The sequence below is a fragment of the Pelodiscus sinensis genome, chromosome 2 (genome assembly GCF_049634645.1).
Source record: "Pelodiscus sinensis isolate JC-2024 chromosome 2, ASM4963464v1, whole genome shotgun sequence".
Taxonomy (NCBI): Eukaryota; Metazoa; Chordata; order Testudines; family Trionychidae; genus Pelodiscus; species Pelodiscus sinensis.
The window spans coordinates 60,332,213-60,352,758 of NC_134712.1; the positions used below are offsets into that span (position 1 = coordinate 60,332,213).

The 20,546-nt window shown below is 44.8% G+C and overlaps 1 protein-coding gene across 2 annotated transcripts in view; it reads left to right on the forward strand.

The window, feature by feature from the left end:
- The first annotated feature begins 2,284 nt into the window (after window positions 1–2,284).
- Window positions 2,285–20,546, forward strand: part of TTPA (alpha tocopherol transfer protein) — a 31,807-nt gene continuing 13,545 nt past the window's right edge. The window contains exons 1-3 of one of the 2 annotated variants that reach the window (XM_075920621.1): window positions 2,285–2,708; window positions 16,096–16,249; window positions 17,755–17,798. In XM_075920621.1, the coding sequence (XP_075776736.1) occupies window positions 2,508–2,708; window positions 16,096–16,249; window positions 17,755–17,798 (399 nt within the window). In that variant the 5' untranslated portion in view covers window positions 2,285–2,507. Of the gene's footprint in view, window positions 2,709–16,095; window positions 16,250–17,754; window positions 17,949–20,546 lie in introns of both variants that reach the window. The other variant, XM_006113644.4, reaches the window with a different exon arrangement.

Consider the following 20,546-nt stretch of genomic DNA (forward strand, 5'->3'; position numbering starts at 1 on the left):
AAGAGTCCTGCCAAAGGAAAGACTAGAAGGCATAACCCAGAGAAGGAAGTGAGAAGGGTTCCAGAAATAGAGCTTTTTTATAGGCACAGGAAAGAAGAGTCTCTTGAAGAAAGGAGCTAGACTCAGCATGTTGAATTAAGGTAAAGTTGAGGAATGGCCCTGGGTGTAGCTAATTTATGTTGATGGCTCTTGAGTTTTGCTAATAAATAAGACCCTTGGAAAAGGAGTTCTCTTTGATTAAAAGCAACTATTTGGCCTTGTTTATAAGCTGGGTGAAAGGAGGTGAGGTTGGGCTCACTGAGGGGCTAGCTCCATCTGACTAAAAAAGGGTGAACTGGGATAACCTGGATGCTATCACAAATACATATGAAACACACACTGCTCATGAGAGATATAACTGTAGGTTCTCTAAAGTTTGTTTGCCCCAAAATACCTCACAATAGGTGTAGTGTTGGATTCTCATTGGTATGGTACAGATTGGGGGGTAAACAATTATACCTGTTTATATTTTCCTCCTGCAGCATTTGGCAGCCTCACTTATAGGATCTGATGGACAATGTGTTTTTTTCCTCCTGAGTAAGGCTGTGATGCTGCAAAGAGGCTTGCATGGGCAGATACTGCACCCTGTTGGAGACCCCATGATTTGACTGTAAGCTCTTCACTTCAGTAGAGGCTCTGTATGGGTGCAGGAGTTTTCTTATGCTGAATTCATTGTTGTACTGAGGCTTAACCATTATAATACTCAGGAGCAAATCCAGATGCATATTGACAAAGGGCTACAGTAATAGCAAACCTTCAGTGAGACATACCCTTTTACTAGCACTTAGCTTTATACCTTTGTATGTGAACTGGTAAAATATTTTCCCAATCAACCTATATATAAAAACATACTACATTTGAAGCAGAAAGTTTGAAGGTTCAGTTTTTTTAGTTCTGTATTGAACAAGCCAGCATATATGTTTTCTTGAGAGATGAACACACCCACCCAAAACCAAGCCGTGCAAAATGACACTGCATCTCCCCTCTTCTCATTATACCTCCCTTCTTTCCCTTTTGTCTTCTCATATCTCAGCATCTGCACTGATTTTAGTAAAATGTGGGCTGCTGGGCAAAACTCCAGGATCTATCATGCCTTGTTGACTCTATTTTAAGAGGGATAAGGGATCTTTTGGAAAAGGCTTTATTTTCCGCAAGATCCGCGTCTAGACTGGTGCTTTTTTCCAGCAAAGCTCCGTGCCGAAAAAAAGCGGCAGCCATTTTTATGCTAATGAAGCAGGGGAGATTTAAATCCCCGCTTCATTAGTAATTGCGATACGTCTAATTTGCATCCCTTTTACGAAAAAGGGATGCAATCTAGACGTAGCCAGAGAGTGAAATTCCTACAACTGATTTCAGTGAGTTCAGGATCCCATGAGGCTAGGATCCTTATTGGCTGGTTTCTCATTCAAAAGCCAAAATCCTAATAAAAATAATTCATTGATATAAATTTATTTTTTTAGAAATGTCAACCAAAACCTAGAGTGAGCTTTAATACACTGCATAATCATGCTGTTAAGGATAAACTTTTCACAGTGAATTGATTTACATCAAGGCTTTTTAAATCATTAATTGTTTGGTAATTGTGACATTGTAAGGAGCGTGGGAGGAGTAATAGAGTACATGTAATGCTAAGTGACTTACCTTTTCATTTCCTTGCTTTGTGTAGTTTTGCATCAGCTATGTTAACGGTGTAGAAAAATTAATAGCTTGACAACAAAGGGTTTTTGTATGTTAATAGTGAAATGTACAATTGTAAAATGCAAAAAGTATGAATCATTTATTATACATTCTGATCCCTCCATCTGCCCTTTTTGTAGCCAGTCTATCAAATCCAGTTGCTCATTCAAATTGCAAAACAGATGACAGGCATAGGGAAACAGGACAGTGCTTTGCTTGGGAAAAACAAATACATTTGGGGCCAGAGAAAGGCATGGTCAGATCCTTTCAGAAGTCTAACTTTTGTGCGGACCACACTCTTGACTTGGGAGGTCTCTTGGTATCTATAAGGGCTGAAATCACAGGTCCTGAAGGCTCCTTTGAAAAACTGAGATGGGGCTGGGTAGTAGGGGCATGACAGAGGCCTCCTCTTCGCACAGCAATGAAACTTTGGGTTGGGGGCGTGTCCCACTCCTCCCGCCCTGCCAGACAGGTTGGGCAGAACAGCTCGGGGCGCTGTTCCCGGGATCTTTGGGCATAGATCCAATGGCTAATCTGCCACTGACCTCCACGTGGTCCCCCGCCCGCACGAGAACTCGCCTGCTGGCCGCAGCGTGCCCTGTAGGGTTAAGCCCGGCCGGGCCGGGCCCGCAGGGGCGGGTGAGCCCAGGGTTCCTGACTCGCTCTGCCCGGGCCTGTTTGGCCATGGGGAGGGGAGCGGCGTGTCCGCCCTCAGGCTGCTCGGGGGCATTTGACCGCCGCTCGCCCGCGTCGTGGCGCATCGCGCAGCAGCGCCCGGCTCTGCAGCCCGCATGTCCCAGGAGAGGCCGCCCGCCCCGCTGGGGCACCTCAGCGAGCTGCCCGACAGCTCCCCGCTGGTGGGAGCCGCCGTGGCGGAGCTGCGGCGCCGAGCCGAGGCTGACCGCGGCCAGGACTGGCCGCTCGCGCTCACCGACTCCTTCCTGCTCAGGTTCCTGCGCGCCCGGGACTTCGACCTGGCCCTGGCTTGGAAGGTGGGGCCCGGCTCCGCGCTGCGCGTCCCACCGCCGCCCTCGGAGGCTGGTGCGGGGAGCGGGAAGGGACGTGTCCCGGGTGTGAGGAGAGCAGCGCCGGACGCCCGGACAGTGTCTGCAGCGTCTGGTCCAAGCTCTTGGTCGGTCGGTCGGTCTGTCTGTCTGTCTGTCAGAGCAGGGGCTGATCCCCAGCGGGGAAAGGGTGAGCGAGCTCGTCACACCGCGCACCCGCATCGTATGGGCGCGCAGTTGGGTTGCGGGGAAAATAGAGCTTTAGCCCTGCTCCTACCAAGAGCTCAGTGTGGCAGGTTCCTGTGCTCCCAGGGAACCATGCTGAAGTCAATGAGACGACTCCCAGTGTAGGTCCCAGGGACTGGTCTCGGTGCTGTAATAACTGAGTCAAGGAAATGGCTGTAGGATGTAGTAGGGATTGGACTTGGAGCAGTTGGTTTGGTAAGTAAACCACGTTCTTTAACTATTCAAAGCCACACTGGGATGCCCACCTCGAAAATGATGCCATGGAAGTGCACGCTATTAACTTTCTGCAGTCTTACTTCTGTTACATTTGCAGTACAGGTTTAGATGCCCTAAGGTCAGGAAGTGAAACAATTAAAGGATGCTCCTAGTATTAAAAATCACATTCTTCTCTTACAAGTAACAGTTGGAGTTACTATAACTCAAAGAGATTAGGAAAAGTATTTTCCTGTGTTGCTGAGTTTGTTCATTTAGTGCATTTGAATTCAGTATGTAGTGAATTTCACCATTTTCCTGTTTATGTGGTAATTATTTACAAAGTTTTTAAAAAACGGGTAAAAAGTTAAAACCATCAGTGTCCCTTTAAAGTTTCTCAGGGCAATATTAACTTACCTGCATTGCATATGTGTTCTGTTTTAATTGAAATTGATGTGTGTGAGTTAGTGTGGCCAACACACCTTATTACCAGCTGTGTAATATTGCCTTAGACCAGGATTTTTCACTTACTGGTTCTCTGATAAATTAATATGGCCAACTCTGCAAGTTCAAAAGTCATGAAATACGCCTGCCAAAATCTTTTAATGTTTTGCATTTTATTTACATATGGGTTGTGAGACCAAATGCTTAGGTCACCTTGTGATCACACAGAAAAGCTACATAAGAGCTAGAAACGTAAGCCCTACACTTGCACACATGCTTAACTTTACCATTACTTGAAGTCAATGGGATTACTTAGAGTAGCAAAGTCAAGCACATGCAGAAGCAATTTCAGATTGAGATCTTACTTAAAAAAAAAAAAAGATTCTCATGTAATTACTTGAGTCCATGTTATAGGATTTAATAAAAACAATAAATATGGCAAGACTTCACATAAAATGGAGAACTTGCAACGCTACCAAATAGATGGGCATGACAGAATTTGGCTCATGGTTGTGCACTTTTTTGTGATTAGTTGGCATCGAATGATGTGTTGTAGGTGTTTCCTCTGTGGAGAAACATAAATAAAATGTGGTGTGTGCAGACCCAATCCTGGACCATAGATGCTTCTAAGCCCTCTGGTATACTTGTTTATGGATTCTAGGGCATGCTTCCAGGCACAGACCTCTGGTTTCAGCCTTTCTTGGGGACTGGAACCCTGCAGTCAGACTACTCTAGATCCCCAACTTGCCCTAGATCTTTAAACCTCACAGGCAGCCAACTGCATTGACACATGTGACATTTCCCAAGTAGACCCAGGGTTGTGAGGCACTTGGTCCCCTGGACACTTTCAGTATTTGTGGATTTGTTGCTTCCAAAGAAACAACCCCCCCCCCCCCCCCCAGCTTGCCTGTTTCCCTTCAGCTTGCCACTTAACTCACTTTGGTATGTTTAGGGTGAAATCAAGTGAGAGTTTATTTAACAGGACACAGAGTCAAGTAACAGCAAGTAGATGTATTGGAAATATATAACATAAAATTATAACATCTCTGAAAGCCTATAGTTAAATTAACTAGGTAGCCTAATGTCTTATAAGGATTTGATGTGAGCATTAATCTACAATGCCTTAGAGCCAGGTTGGCTGGCACCCGTTTTATGATCAAGCACACTGTCAGCTTGCCTTGATGAAGAACCCTGTTTCCTTGCACACCAAGATATACCAGAACAATCTTTGTCTTCATTCATAAACAGGACCCCTTCTTCTACACCTCTTCCCCATGCCTCACCTCTCCTGCACACACACCTCCTCTCTTACACATAATCCCCCTGCCCTAGGTAATCATCCAAATCCTCTGCTTTCCCCCCACTCCCTTCCCAGGTCACAGCTCCCTCCAGACCCTGCACTCTCTCATGCACCCATACCTCCTCCTGGACCCTGCAACCCAAGCACCTGCCCTAGATCACAACCTTCTCCTTCACCCAGGCTCCTTTTCAGGTCCCACCCCCTCTCCCAGTCATCTACCCCGAGTTCCCTTCTGCACCCAACCACTGTGCCAGACCCTGCACCCCTTCCATAGAAAAGTGCCACCCTTGGTCACTCTCAAAATTCTTAAGTGGCCTCCTAAGAAAAATTGCCCACCCCGGTCTACACTCTGCTTGCCTGCCATTCTTCACAACATATTATTTTCTGCTACCTTGAACTTCTTTTTTTCCATCTCAATAAGACCCTCTGTTTCCAAACCATAGAGTGGGCAGGAACACACATAGCATATGCTTTTGTAATAGTAAAAGCAAATATGTAAAACACTGAAACAAATTCAATTAAGCAACCTGGCTGACTCCCAAACTTTACTCTTGAAAAGCTGGTGGGACTGCACGCCTTGACAATTTAAAAACAAACTCCAAAAGTAGATAAATAGCTTTTGTAAAGGATTGCCAGGGAAAACATGCATGAGTAGAAAAGGGTTAATTCTAAGTGGAGTATTGGCAGAAATTTGTCTTCCTTGGGCTGAATACAGAAATCCTTTGCCACAGAAAAGATTAAGCACAGTCAGGGCACTGAATGTGCAATACGGTTTGAATACACAAACAAGGAAATCTTTTTTTCCTATGCAACTTTAGGAAGACAGGTTGGCAGCATGGTCACCTACTGAAGAATAACACTGGCAAGAGAATTGTACTGTCATTGACATTGCTGATACTCTTCTAGGAACAAATCTCCCTCCACCCTGAAGGAAGTGGAGGCAGGGATCTGCTATTTATACTGCAATAACACCAATTCTTAGCTCTTACAGTGGTTTGCATCAATATGTCTCAAACTGCTTTATGGAAGAGGTCAGTATCAGTACCACCAATTTACAGATGGAGACACTGAGGATATATATAGGCACCTTAACTCTTAACTTAGATTGAGGGGAGATTTGACTGGACAACAGTGTTCCTTCTAAGAGTTTCCAACCATGAGCAGAGTGAGTTTTGGCTTGTGCACAAATATTAAGGTAAGGTTCTCTGGTTTTGATGTGTGCCACAAGGCACCCAATTTATTAACACACACACTCCTGGCTGCCAGAGCTGATACCCTCTCCCCCACCGTGCGGCAGATCCTGTTCCCAGCCACCAGAATAGACATTCCTCTTCCCCCCCGACCATGCGGCATGTCCCGTTCCTGGCCACCAGAGCAGACCCCTACCCCCGCAATACAGCGGATCCCATTCCCAGCCCCAGACACTAGAACGGGCCCTGGTCCTCCCTTCCGGCCCCCGGCTAAGTGGCATCCTCACTCACTTGAGCAGGCTGCCCCCTCCCTGTGACATGGCTGCAGCAGGTTCTGGCCCTTCGTCCCAGTGGCTCCCTCACCACACTGTCTCAGCTGGCTCCACCCACTGGAGCAGCTGCCTGACTTGCGAGTGCTGTTGTGCCACTCTCCAGACAAGGTGGGTGGGGAAAGAATTTTTTGTGCGTAGCAAAGCACTTTAACTGGAACTATGAGGAATCTTTCTCATTCTGGGTGAGTACCCTCTCCCTAGCTCTAGGTTATAAGAGGCATGGTATCATCCTTCCCGAGTATTTGTGGCATCAGGACCTGAAAACATTAGGTAATTCTGGGCTCTCAGTGCTCTAGAATCCTGTTACAAGAAAAAAACTTAGAGGAGAATTTAGTAACAGTGGTTACTGAGATCTGTGAAGAGTGAGACAAAATATTAATGTCTGTTTCATTTACCGGTGATGTGTGAATCCAAAACAATGCCATGTAGTCAGTTTTCTCCTAAGTACCCATGGAATCAGAAACATATGCATGAAAACTGTCATTCTTCACAGCTGTTTTTTTGATGGAAACAAAATATACTCCTTGTCATATTGAACACTTTCCTAAGCTTGCTTGAGAAATGTCAGAGAGCAACCATGCCTGCAATAGGAATGTTACATTTGGGCTCTATTGCATAAACTTTTCAGCTTTCAGTTCATTGTTTATATTGCAGAACTGCAATGAAGAATACAATTATTAAAGTTCAAAATTGGCTAGCCATTCTTTGGCATTCTTCCACCATGCTTGCCAGATTTCATGGCATATAGAAGGAGCTAGGTATGCCTCAACTTAGTTCAAGATATTATATCAATATGGAGCACTGCTTTCCCTTTTTTTGGGGAAAAGGCAAAACGCTGAGTTTGTTAAGAATACAGTATCGAAGCAGCTAGCATATGTTTCATAAAGACAAGCTTTCCCCACCTCCCCACCCATACAGCGGTCCTGCAGATGGTTGTCGTGCCTCAAGTCTGTCTTGCTGGCTAGGCAAGGCTGACTGAGTGAGTAGTTCCTCTGAGGTTTGGCTTTGCAGGACCGAACGTATAATGACAACCTCTCCCTCCCCACGTTGTACATGTAAGTCCCCATTGGAGTCTGTGTCCGGGTTTTAAAGTGTTATATTGCAATCCTTGATATGTTGTTTTTGGTATTTCCCCACAGTTATCCTTTGATGGTTATTGTCAGGCTTCTTATCATTGTCTCTTGTTTGTGTCTCATTCTTGGTATATATCTGCCTGTCTCCCGGATTCATCAATTCTGCTAATTTAATTCAGCCTCAGACACAATGGATGTTTCCTGGTTATCTTCAAAGTTCTCACTTCTTGATCACCTGGGCATTTGTGAAGGCTTTCAGACTTACACACATCCTCCACTCACACCACACAATTTTGCAGTTTCAGACAAGATTAATAGTTACTAAATGAATAACAAAAAGAACGGAATCTTGCACAACTTAGTTTGTGATGCAGATGAGGGTACAACTTAATCTGTAATGCTAACAGGAAGCAAGACCTTACAGTAAACATTATCCAGTCATGAGAGAGAGAGTAGAATAGAAGCATACAGAACTTATAAGCAAATCATTATGCATCATACCTATATTCTTAAAGCCAATACTAATATACTACATTTTCCCTACGATAGTCCACAAATACTCACAAAAATCAGTGGGATTGTTTACAAAATAAGATAGTAGTGTGAACCAAGGTGGTAGACCTGTGTGCCTGATAATTTTTAGCTGAGGAGCAAAAGATGAAAATTACATCTGACTGTCTCCTGGCAGACTGTTTTTGAAAGTGGTATATTATCTTCAGTAATTTTTATAGGGAAATGTTCTAACCAAGTGTCATTTGACTTCCCTTATGTGCCATTAACATTGCAGGTGCAAATATTACTGATTTTTAAATCACTGCTAGCTTGTGTGTCTAAAATATGCACTGACAGGAGCAGTTCTGCACTGGTTGGGGTCTTGACCAGGCCATGGACGGGACTGCTTTCATCTAACTCTGGTTGTATCCAACAGCATCCTGATTTTCTAAGCTTTGATTCTCTCATGAACAGAACCCACTAGCTACAGTAAACTTCTGATAATCTGGCACCTTTAGGACCCAGGGGGTACCGGATTATCAGATATGCCGGACTATATGCCGATAGTCCGGGTCTGCCCCAGGCGTCCCTGATTCAGCCACTGCTGGTCAGTTTCAGCAGCGGCTGAATCAGGGACGCCTGCAGCAGAGCAGCTGGAGTGCTGCCGGTTTGCTCCGGTAGCGCCAACCCTTGGCGCAGCGAGACCAACCCGGCAGCACCCCAGCTGCTCTTGGGGACACCTGGAGCAGAGCAGCTGGGGTGCTACCGGATTGGTCCGGCAGCGCCTCTCCTCGGTGCTACTGGACCAACCCGGCAGCCCCCCTGCTGCTCTGCCCCAGGTGTCCCCAAGTCAGCTGCTGCTGAAACTGATCAGTGGCTGATTCCAGGAAGCCCGAGGCAGAGCTGCTCTGCCCCCGGCTTCCTGGAGTCAGCCGCTGGTCAGTTTCAGCAGCGGCTGAATCAGGATGCCTGGGGCAGAGCAGCTGGGGGGCTGCCGGGTTGGTCCCGTAGCGCCGAGGAGCGGCGCTACTGGACCAACCCGGCAGCACCCCAGCTGCTCTGCCCCAGGCGTCCCCAAGTCAGCCGCTGCTGAAACTGATCAGCGGCTGACTCCAAGGAGCCCGGGGCAGAGCAGCTCTGCCTGGGGCTTCCTGGAGTCAGCTGCTGGTCAGTTTCAACAGCAGCAGAATCCCGACGCTTGGGACAGAGCAGCTGGGACACTGCGGGGTTGGTCTCCACAGTGCCGCACCTCGGCGCTGCAGGGACCAACCCGGCAGCACCCCAGCCGCTCTGTCCCAGGTGTACCCAAGTCAGCTGCTGCTGAAACTGACCAGCGGCTGACTCCAGGAAGCCGGGGCAGAGCAGCTCTGTCTCCCGCTTCCTGGAGTCAGCCGCTGATCAGTTTCAGCAGCGGCCGAATCGGGGACAGCTGGGGTGCTGCCAGGTTGGTCCCGCAGCCCCGAGGGGCAGCGCTAGGGTACCTACCCGGCAGCACTCCAGCTGCTCTGCCCCCGGCTTCTCCGATTCAGCCGCTGGTCAGTTTTAGCAGCGGCTGAATCCTGGAAGCTGGGGGCAGAGCAGCTCCGATGGTCCGGCTGCCCGGAGCACTTCTGGGTTCCTGATGGTGCCGGACCATCAGGAGTGCCGGACCATCAGATGCTGGAGCATCAGAGTTTTACTGTACTTACAGTAGTTGTCTTTTAATAGAACAATTAATTATTGAAAATAGGTGCACAACTCAGAGGAAAAGGGAAGAAAGTAAAACTGTAGATTTTTGGTAAGCTTTTTGCAAAGTAAATGTTTGCTGATGATTCAGCTTTTGTTCATGAAGGACAACAGAAAAAGTACACATAGTGTTGCCAGTTCATTCTGTTTAGTTTGGCACAAGGTGTTCAGGATTACCAAATTTCAGAGTGCTGTTTACCAGCACAGTGAATTTCAAATCACATTACTTTCAGGCTATGTCTAGACTATATCCCTCTTTCAAAGGAGGGATGTAAATTAGCAGGGCTCGACAAATTATGGAAAACCCTTCTCACCAGACAAAAAAGGGACTCTCCACCCCCCGCCCCTCCAAAAATGGCATAAATTTTTTTTAATGGCATAAATTCCTAATAAGAACAGTAATTACTAATAAGTTCCCCTCCTGCTCTTTTCCTCATTGTCTATACTGGGCCTCCTGGGATTTGTTTCTCCTGAACCCCTGTCCCTTGGTGCCTTCCCCTTTCTTCTTCTTCTTCTTCTTCTGACCTCCTCCCTTTCCCTCCCCTCCAGCGGTGGATACAGGGCAGGGCGAGCAGGCCCTGTGCATGCACCGTAGTGCCATGGTGTATGCACCATGTCAAAGGGGGGGGGGGGCGCAAAATTGTGCTGCCCGGGGCCCCGCAAAACCTTCATCCGCCCCTACTCCCCTCCACACCCCTCAGCACAAGCCCCTTCCCCATATTTTCACCCTCCCCTGCCATCCCCTTCCTTCAGCACAGCACAGCACAGCACAAGCCCCTTCCCCTCCCCTACCTGGCTTCTGCCTTCCACTTTGCGGGGTTGCCGGATCCTTTTTGAATCTGGCGGTTGCCGGCCGTGACGTCAGGACGCAGCGTCACGCCAGCGTCCTGGCGTCTGCCGGCGTCCTGCCCTCTGGCTCTTGTCCCACCTTCTCGCACGGGAGCCCCTGCACTCACCAGCTGGTAAAATCTACTCGCCATGGGCGAGCAGGCAAGTGTATTTGTTGAGCCCTGTGAATTAGACATATCGAAATTGCAAATGAAGCTCTGATTTTAATTTCCCATGCTTCATTTGCATAATTGTCACAGCATTTTTTCAAAAAATGCTATTTCGAAAGTGAAACCATGGTCTAGACATAGTTCTTTTGAAAAGAAAAGCCTTTTTTGCAAGATCCATGTCTAGACCGCGGTTTCGCTTTCGAAATAGTGTTTTTCTAAAAAAACCTACCATGACACAATTATGCAAATTAAGCATGGGAAATTCAAATCCTGGCTTCATTTGCAATTTCGATATGTCTAACTTACATTCGAAAGAAGGATGTAGTTTAGACGTACCCTCAGTTATCAATAGCTTAATTTTCCTGCATGTTGAAAACATAAAAAACACCCCTTACAAAATTCTCTAAATATTATTAGCCTAGACTGAGAGCTAATTTATATACTTAATTATAACTCTTAACTGATAAAACTGGTTTGATTGTGAATTACTTGGTTTAGGAATCATCAGTTTCCATCTTGTATATAGTGTTCAAGAAAGATGGACTCTAACCTGGTTAAAGATCTTTAACTACTACTGAATAAATAATTTTAGGGTATGTTAGGAGTGGAAATTTACCTCCATATTTTCAGGGATACATTCTGGAGATATCCGTGAAATTGCAAACAGCAAAACTGTTTTATAAGTAGAGGTGAGAGAGATGTTGGGTCTTCTCCATCAGTTTCTTTCTTGTCAATTTATTTATGACACCTTCAAATGCCTTTATGAGAGCGGGGACGGGGGAGGGAGAGGGAAGAATATGCTGTAAAATACACTGTTTATTTAAAAAGACAAAGACAAAGTAGAAGAAAGGGTAAGAAGTCAGTAATCTCAGTAAATATCCCACTTTAGCTTGCTATGTGGTAACAGAAGAGGAGGATTGGGTTTCACTTTGACTCTTTCATAGTCTGCAATTCTAGACCCTGGAAAAACTGGTTAGAACAATTAGACATAGAAGTGAGACGTTGAAAAGCTGGTACTTTGTTCTATTACTTTATTGGCTATTATTTCTAGCTCTGTTAGTTGGGCTCTTGAAAAATGGGGTAACTATAGAGATTGTCTCTTTATTCACAATGTAATTTTGCTTCAGAAAAAAATGTTTGTCTTTGAAAATGTGCTGATTAGATTAGTTTTATTAATCTGAGTGCTAATAAAATAAAAAATAATGAATAATTATTTAATGCTGAATATAAGCTACTATTAGGAGCTTATGTACGTGCACCTGTATATAATATTTTAAATTCCGTATGTGCTAGAAAGTGTAACAAATAAGAAATGAGCTTGTTCAACAATATGGAATTGGTTTGGTTGATTGAACAACAGGTACTGAAATTGTAACTGAAACAGCAAGAAAAGAATGATTAAGTAGACAAGTTGTAAACTAGGGATGTTAACTATCAGGTATTTGGATAAACATGTAACTGCTGGAAGTTTTAGTGGTTACACATTTACATGTGGTGGGGGCAGGCAGGAGCTAGTGCTTGTCTCCTCCCCCCAACCTCTGATAAAGAGGCAGCAGTGCAGGAGGCAGGGAGCTCCACAGGAGCAGATATGCATGGGGAGCCAGCTTGAAAACCGCTTCCCACATGTACCAGCTCCTGCATTGTCCCCTTCCCCCCATGCTACGGCCTCTCTATCAGTGGCAGCAGCGTGGGGGTGGGGGAGGCGGTTCCATGGGAGCCAGTGCTCGTGAGGAGCTGGCTTTTAAGATGGCTCCCCCCAAGCATCAGCTCCCTTCTCCCCTCCCCCCCGCCCACCCTCCACTGCTGCCTCTGTGGGAGGAAGGGTGGGGAGGTGGCTTTGTGGAAGCCAGCACAAATGGCAAGCTGGCTTAAAAGCCAGCTCCCTGTGTGTGCTGGCTTCCGCCTGCCCTCGTCTCCTCCACACGCCCCCTCCTGCGCTCAGGGATGGCCCGTGACTATAGGCGGCCTCAGCTGTCGCCTGGGGCGCCCAATGATGATGTCACAGGGCACCTGGGGTGCCCGATGATGACGTCAGTCCATTGATGGCCCTGCAGGCGGGGGCGCCAATCGCGCGTTCCGCCTGGGACGCCAGCTGCCACAGCGCGCCTCAGGCCGCTCCTGCCTATGCTGCTGCCGGTGGAGGCAGCAGCGGGGCGGGGAGGCAGGTGGCTCAGAGGAGTGGTTATGCATGGAGAACTGGGTTAAATGGAGGCAACAAGGCAGGGGAGAGCAGGTGGTTCCATGGTCAGCTCCCTACGCATATCAGCTCCCTACGCATATCAGCTCCCTCCTCCCCTCACCCTTGCTGCCTCTGAGGCAGCAAGGAGGGAGGAATGCGTGTAGATGATAGACTTAACCGATTAAACCCAGTTTACTGGTTAATAATGTAATTGACTACATGTTGACATCCCTATTGTAAACAAGCATAACTGGAAGAACTGAGTTTGGTACCTAACACCTGAATTGGGCATCTATAAATATCTGCATAGAACAATAATGAAAAACTACTCACAGATGAGAATTGTATTGCATATGGAATGGAAATGTACAGGAGTTCTGAGTCTTGCTGATGTACTGGAAATATTAATATCACTTTTGTGGTTAACTTGTGATTTAATAAGGTGAGTATGGAGCCAATTACAGAATGTAATGGACAAGTTAAATATTGTAAAGAAGAGAGACATAAAAGGGAGCTGTAATCAAGTTGGACCAGACTAAGCTGTGAAGTTGTCCCCAGAAGGGTGAATTGTATTAACCTTTGCCTTTCTCTATTTGTGTTGCTCTCTTTTCACTTAATTTAGCCCAAATGGTTTTTATTATCTGACATTTCATTGACCAGTCATCTAAATTAACACCCCTAATGTGGAAAAATCTTTGTCTTTGAAAATGGTGTGCTGTGGATGTGCCAATGGCCACATCCTGTTGCAACGGTGCAAAGGCCAGCAGAATTATTAATAAAGGTTTGTGTCCAGTAAGATGGCTTCATACAATTTTTTATGTTTAGAATTCCTCTTACAAGATGTGTCTCTCTCCTTTATTCAGCATGCCACTGGATGAGCTTGACATGTTATCAAGTTAAATAATACTAAGTCCATTTGTATTCATTTTGTGTAGAAAATACTGGCAATAGGATATTTTACTGATCTACCAGCTGGCACTAAATGAGGATTACAGCCCATTAAAAATTGACTAATACCGTAAAATCTCGAGTATAATGCGCACCTACCTTTTAAACGTTAGAAACCCTGAATAAACTGAACTCTTATCTATAGCGCGCACCCTGACTTTGCCATATTTTGTCTTGCCTTTTTGTACTGCCGGGTAATCACGCGTGAGCGCACGAGTATATAGTGCGCGGCATTCCATGCTCTCTGGGATGCCATGAGTTGTTGGCGATCTTACACGACCGCTGAAAAACTGAAAGTTGTTAGCTATGCCTAGGCTCATGGCAACAGAGCTGCCAGCCGTGAATTTGATGACATAGCAGAGTCTAACATTCGGCTTTGGAGACAGCAGAAAGAGCGCCTGCAAGCGCTGCCTAGGATGAAGATGGCTGAGCGAGGTAAAAGTGCTGCATATCCTGAGTTGGAGGCCGAGTTGGAGGCCAAGCTGGCTGAATGGATTGCTGAGCATAGACAGTGAGGCAGTGGGGTTAGCATTGCGGAGGTTAGAATGAAGGCTTTGACCATTGCCAAAATGTGCACTAACACAGCCGGGTTTAAAGCTTCACATGGCTGGGGCAATAGGCCATGGCGATTCATGAACCGATCGGTCCAACTCCGAACAACAATCGCACAGAAGCTACCCATGGACTCAGACACCAAGTTACTGCAGTTCCAAAAGTGTATCATAAAGCTACGGAAGCAGCACTGCTACGACCTTTCATTAATTAGTAACGCAGTTCAGACACCATTACATTTCGATAATCCCTACGACAGAACGCTTGAACTGAAAGGAGCCAAGACAGTCTCCAATGCTACCACAGGCCATGAAAAGTCTAGGTTTACCATAATGCTTGCTTGCATGGCCAATGGAACGAAGCTACCTCCTTATATTGTGTTCAAGCGCAAGACAGTACCAAGGAATGTAATCTTCCCAAACACTGTTCACATGCGTGTTCACCCTAAAGGCTGGATTTATGAAGCTTTAATGCTTGATTGGCTACAGACGTTTTGGGTGAAGCGGCCGGGTGGACTTATGAGAAAGCAGTCTCTAATAGTTTTGGATGCATTTCGGTGTCATCGTATGCCATCCGTCAAGAAAAGGCTTCAGCAGGACAAAACAGACTTGGCAATTATTCCTGGTGGAATGACCAAAATGTTGCAACCGCTTGATGTGACAGTTAACAAGCCAATGAAAGATGCACTACGCAGGAAATGGAACACCTGGTTGTTGGAAGGTGAACATACATTTACTGCAGGTGGACGTATGCGAACACCAACGCTGCAAGATGTTACCCAGAGGATAGCGGCTTGAACTTGATCCCGCTATGATAAGGAAGGGGTTTCTGAAATGCAGCATCTCTAATGCTATGGATAGCAGCGAGGATGATGCCCTGTGGATGGAGCCGAGTGACGATGAATCAGCTGAGGGCGAATTACTGGTATGCAAAGATGACAGTGATTTGTATTACCTGGATGAAGATGTCGAGGACTATATCCCGGAAGATATTGCTCAACTGTTCGAGGAATATTCTAACAAAAGCAAATTCGAGGGCTTCGAAGATGAGTAGATGATCAATTAACATACCGGTATTTGCTTGTTTGCGTTGCAGTGTTGATTTCATTTGTTTAACTTACCTTTTTGAAACTGTGCATATAGTTGCTTGTTGATGCTAATAAAAATCAACTTAACCTCTGGTGTCCTGCGATTGATTAATTGCCGCAGAACCGCCAATTGAAAACTTAAAAAAAAATCCTCCTATGGATAATGCACACCCTGACTTTAACACTAAAAAAAGGGGGAGGGGGAAAGTGTGCATTATACTCAAGATTTTACGGTAATTCAGGGCAGAGAGTGACCCAGGATCACTCAATAGAAAGCAGAGATTCCTCTCTCCCCTTGCCTCACGAAATGGACAGTTTAAGAAGAAACCTTCCCTTTGGGCTGGTCCTTAACTAACTATTGTAGGCTATGTTGCTTCTTCCTCTGAAAAATCAGAGAGAATTCTGGACCACTGGTGTTGTCCAGTCTGGCAATCACTCTGCTCTTAAAATTATTTTGTTGAAAGTAAGAATAAAATAATGAAGCATTGGGCATGAAGGAAGTTCTAACCTGTTAATCCTGTTGGACCCATCTGTCCAAGACACTTTTCCCCTTTTGACTGGATTTTTCTTCCCACTTCTGCTGATATTCATCTAACAAGTGCTTCTCTTCTCCTCAGTTACTGAAGAACTATCACAAGTGGAGAGCTGAGTGCCCAGAATTAAGTGCAAATTTGCAGCCTTCCTCTGTTCTCAATCTCCTGCATGCTGGTTACCATGGAGTCCTGAGATCAAGGGACCCATATGGCAGTAAGGTTCTTATTTATAGAATTGGTAAGTAATAACTCTACTCTATGGCTTAGGTCTTGTCCACACACTGTGTTGTGTACTAATATAGCTCTCTTGGTTACGGGTGTGATTTTTTTTTTCTACTGAAATAATTAAACAGTTTAATGGTACAGATTATATAGCATGGATAGAGACATTCTAATAAAGCCCCACCTTCATAATATACAACTGTGTCTACTCCAGGAAAGGGAAGAGAGTTGTATTGCTTTAACTATTCCAGGTTAGATTGGTATGTGTTTTTTGTGTGTGTAGACCAGTGGTTATTATCATTGACTGGATAAAAACAGTTTCATCTGGGTTAAATGACAATTCTGGGCAAAGGTTAGAAACATGTTAAGGTTCAACATTAAGTCTAATGTTTTGGCTATTTGAAGGTCTCTTATTTAAGAGTCCAATTGACAGATACTTGAAGGATTTTCAAACTGTTTGTCTACTCCCAAGTTGTTGGAGTGTTCTGTATTAAGAACACTCTGAGGCTGTGTGATCTGCTGGATGGGTTCCCAAATTGTACTTTCAGAAAGACCCACTGAATGTGCTCTAAAGTTAATCAGTAGTGACGTGCCTCACTAAGCCAGGAGGTACAAGTTCATGTACTCAAGCAGCAGTGCCTCCTCAGCTATGCACCCTTAACATGCAGAGTAAGAACTCTCACATGTGCTTTGAGAGCTGGGGAGAAGAAACAAAAAAGGATTTTTGAGTGTTGTCAGAATTCATGTCTATTGCAGAGAGGTTCTCAGCTGGGAGATGGAAATTCTGAAGCGCTAGATTAAGTGCACTCTTTAGTGAGAGCCATAAATCTCTTTAATTTTTGACTATTTACCTGTGTGTATCTATTACATTTAACATAGCTGGATAAAGTAGTGCTCATTTGCTGTTGACCCTACTCCGTGTGTGTCTGTTAGTTAAATAGGCGTCTACCATGTTAATTATTGTATTTAGCATCCCGCCCTTATTATTTATTTCTATTTCAGTAGTTCCTATGAAACCACTGACAAGGATCATGGCCAGATTCTGTAGTACTAGAGACAAGCCTTGTCCTCACTAAGGAAAAAGTGCATTTTTAATGTGTTCAAATCTTAGTGTAGACAAGGCAATTTCTTATTTTAACGCATGTTAATTGAGGAAGACCCTTTGGGTGTCTCTCTTAGATATTATACAACAGAGCTTTGGCTAGGGACTTTCCAATTTGATGACTACAGTCATGGCCAAATCTAGTTGATTCTTGAAACAAACATTGCAAGATTCTTTTCTGAAAACTTCTCGGCAGGTGTCCTACTGATAAAATAAATGAATTGCAGAGAGTAATCGTGCAGGGTGGAAGATGAACCAGACAAACTACGAATTACAGAACAGGAGAGGGCTTGAAGGAGGAAAACGATATGCCTTCATGCTCCGTGTTGCTCTTGGGGAATGCATTAGAAACAGTAGCCAGGGATAGTATATGGGCATGCAGTATCTGTGTGGTAATGTAGTAGTCTATTTGTTTTCAGGACGATGGGATCCAAAGATGTTTACGGCATATGATGTGTTTCGTGTAAGTCTTATCACATCCGAGCTTATTGTAAAAGAGAAAGAGACCCAACAAAATGGAGTCAAGGCTATCTTTGATCTTCAAGGGTGGCGATTTGCTCATGCATTTCAAATCAGTCCATCAGTGGCCAAGAGGATTGCTGCCGTGCTCACAGTAGGCTTGATGCTTAATTTTTAATTTCTTTATTGCAATAGCTAAAATGTTTATACTCTAAATTATGGTACCCTTTCCTTTTGTGTAGATCCTTGCTTAGGTAACTCTGCTTGAAAGAACAAAACAGTGCTCTCTAGATCTTTTAAAAGTGAGACACTCACTTGACTGATTTAAATCTAAACTTTATTTGATTTGCCTTTGATTTGTTATTATCTGGTAGTGAATATCCTCCAGATTCTAGTTATGTGTATTTCAAATGGCAGTAAACTGCCATAAGAAATAAATAGTAATAAAGCCAATAACTAATATTATGTAGAGATGAGCCAACTAGATGAAGTCTGGCTTTGGTTTGGCAAGGGTTTGGGTTTGAGGCTGAATCCGAGTTAGGTCATTGCTATCTTGGTACATCAGTCTCAGCTTTTTTCATAATAGTTCTACCTCAGAATTTCATTAAATCAGCAGGCACCACATAGCTTTTGCCATCTTGAATAGGGGAATTCTCATATGGTTCGTTACTTTTATGATGGGGAAAATATCACTAGAATGGCTGTTCTTGTGAGAGAGTTCTCCTGCGTTTGAACCAGTAAACAGATCCCTGGTAACTTTAGAACTTGTTTTGCAGGTGTGGGGGAAAAAAGGTGCTGGGTAAATCTAGGGATTTGGATAAGTACCCCATGGCAAATGTGAAGTGTCTGCTTTGGAATCTACCCTTTTTGATTTTCAAACTTTTAAACATACTACAAATAAAGAATCAGAGAAAATAAATCAAAGTTAAATTTTGAATAGTGTTGCTTAAAGTTTATAAACTTATTTTCCATATATTCCTCCCATGTTTTTATAAGTTGGGTTGATGTTTTTCACACAGAAGTTTCTTCTGCTCTTGCTTAGCAGTTCAGGTAATTCAGGTCCCTTTTTTTGTCACTGTGATGTTTAACACTTTGTTAGCCAAGATTTTAAAAAGTTAATTTCCTAAATCCATATCTAGAAACACTTCTATTTAGAGGCCTAATTTTCAGCTCCTATTTTTTCAAAACTTTACTGTTATGGGTCTCTTTTGTTTTTTTAAAAAAAAGATCTTGCATGAAATATGAGGACACAGAGAAAGAGAGAAGCTAACTGCAATGTAGAAAAAAAAATAGCATAAAAATAAGTGTTACCTATTTTTGATCCAAGTTGTTAGCTCAGTTTCAGGGTGCTGGAGGTGTTACAGTTGGAAGCAAAAACTGATAAAGTTTGGTATTGTCTACGAGGAATGTACAAAGTCCTGCTTCTCTGAACACAGGAGGAACTAAGGAAAAGACAAGCTAGCTTATAGCCCCAAGCCTTATTAGCTAGCAGATACAAAAGTGTGCTGTCTCTCTAGCTTTCCCCAGGGTCACATTGCTCCCAAGCTATTGCTTGGCTTTTTTAGATTTTATCTACCCTAGCACTTTTGTCAATTTAACTTTTGACACTCAGGATTGTGGAAAAAAAACACACCTCTGAATGACAGAAGTTTCACTGACAAAAGCACTGATGTGGACTGTGCTATGTAAATGGGAGATGCTCTCCTGCTGAAATAGCTACTGCTGTTTGTTAGCGGTGTTTTAATTATGACCGCAGGAGAGCTCTCTCCCACTGATTTAAAGCAGCTACCTGGGCTGGACAAGATATGACCCGTGGGCCAGACCTAGCTTGCCAAGTCTTTGAATCCAACCCACATCCCACCCTGCCAGGACCCTCAGGCATGGAGTAGCCCCAGCCCATTCAGAATGTTTGGCTGCTCCCTCCATGTGCCTCTCTGTGCCACATGGAGAACTGGTCATGGGATCTGAGAGACTGTGTATTGGGGGCAGTGTGTGAAGCTCCCCTCCTCTCCCATGTGGTGCAGAGAAGCACATGGAGGACTGGGGCTGCGGCAGGCAGGAAGCCTGCCTGAGGGTCCCACTGGGATGCTGGCCTCTGGCACCAACTTCCTCCCGCATCCTGATTCTTTGCCCCAGGTCATCACTCAAACTCTCTGCACATGCCTCTATGCCTAGGTAACAATTCCCTCCTAGCCCCTGCATCCCCTGCTACACCCCTCTCCCAGGTCAGAATCCTCTCCTGTATCCATATCCCCTTTTAGACTTGGCACCCCAATCTTCTGCCCCAGGTTACAATCCCCTCCTTCACCCAAACTCCCTCTCAGACTTCATGCCTTCTCCTACACCCCAATCACCTACCCTGAGCTCCCTTGTGCATCCGACCCCCATTCCAGCCCCAGTACCGCCTCCATGGAAAAGTGCAGCCATTGACCACTTACCAAAATTTTGGCATGACCCCCTATCAAAAATTATTGCCCACCCTTGGGCTACATAGTACAGCTTTACTGTGTCAAGGTCTGTAGTATAGACATAAGCTTAGGCTTTATCTATGCTTGAAGGACAAAATTTTGGTCATTCACGCATGCTTAAACTCTTAACTGCCCCCTGAACAACAAAAGTTTTGTCACAGCAACTGGAAGTATAAATGCTGCTTTGTTGGCAGCTGTGTTCTCCTGCCAACAAAGCAAAAATTGCTTGTAGGAACTAGAAATATTTTGTTGGCAAAAGTACCAACAAAACAACATGTACACAT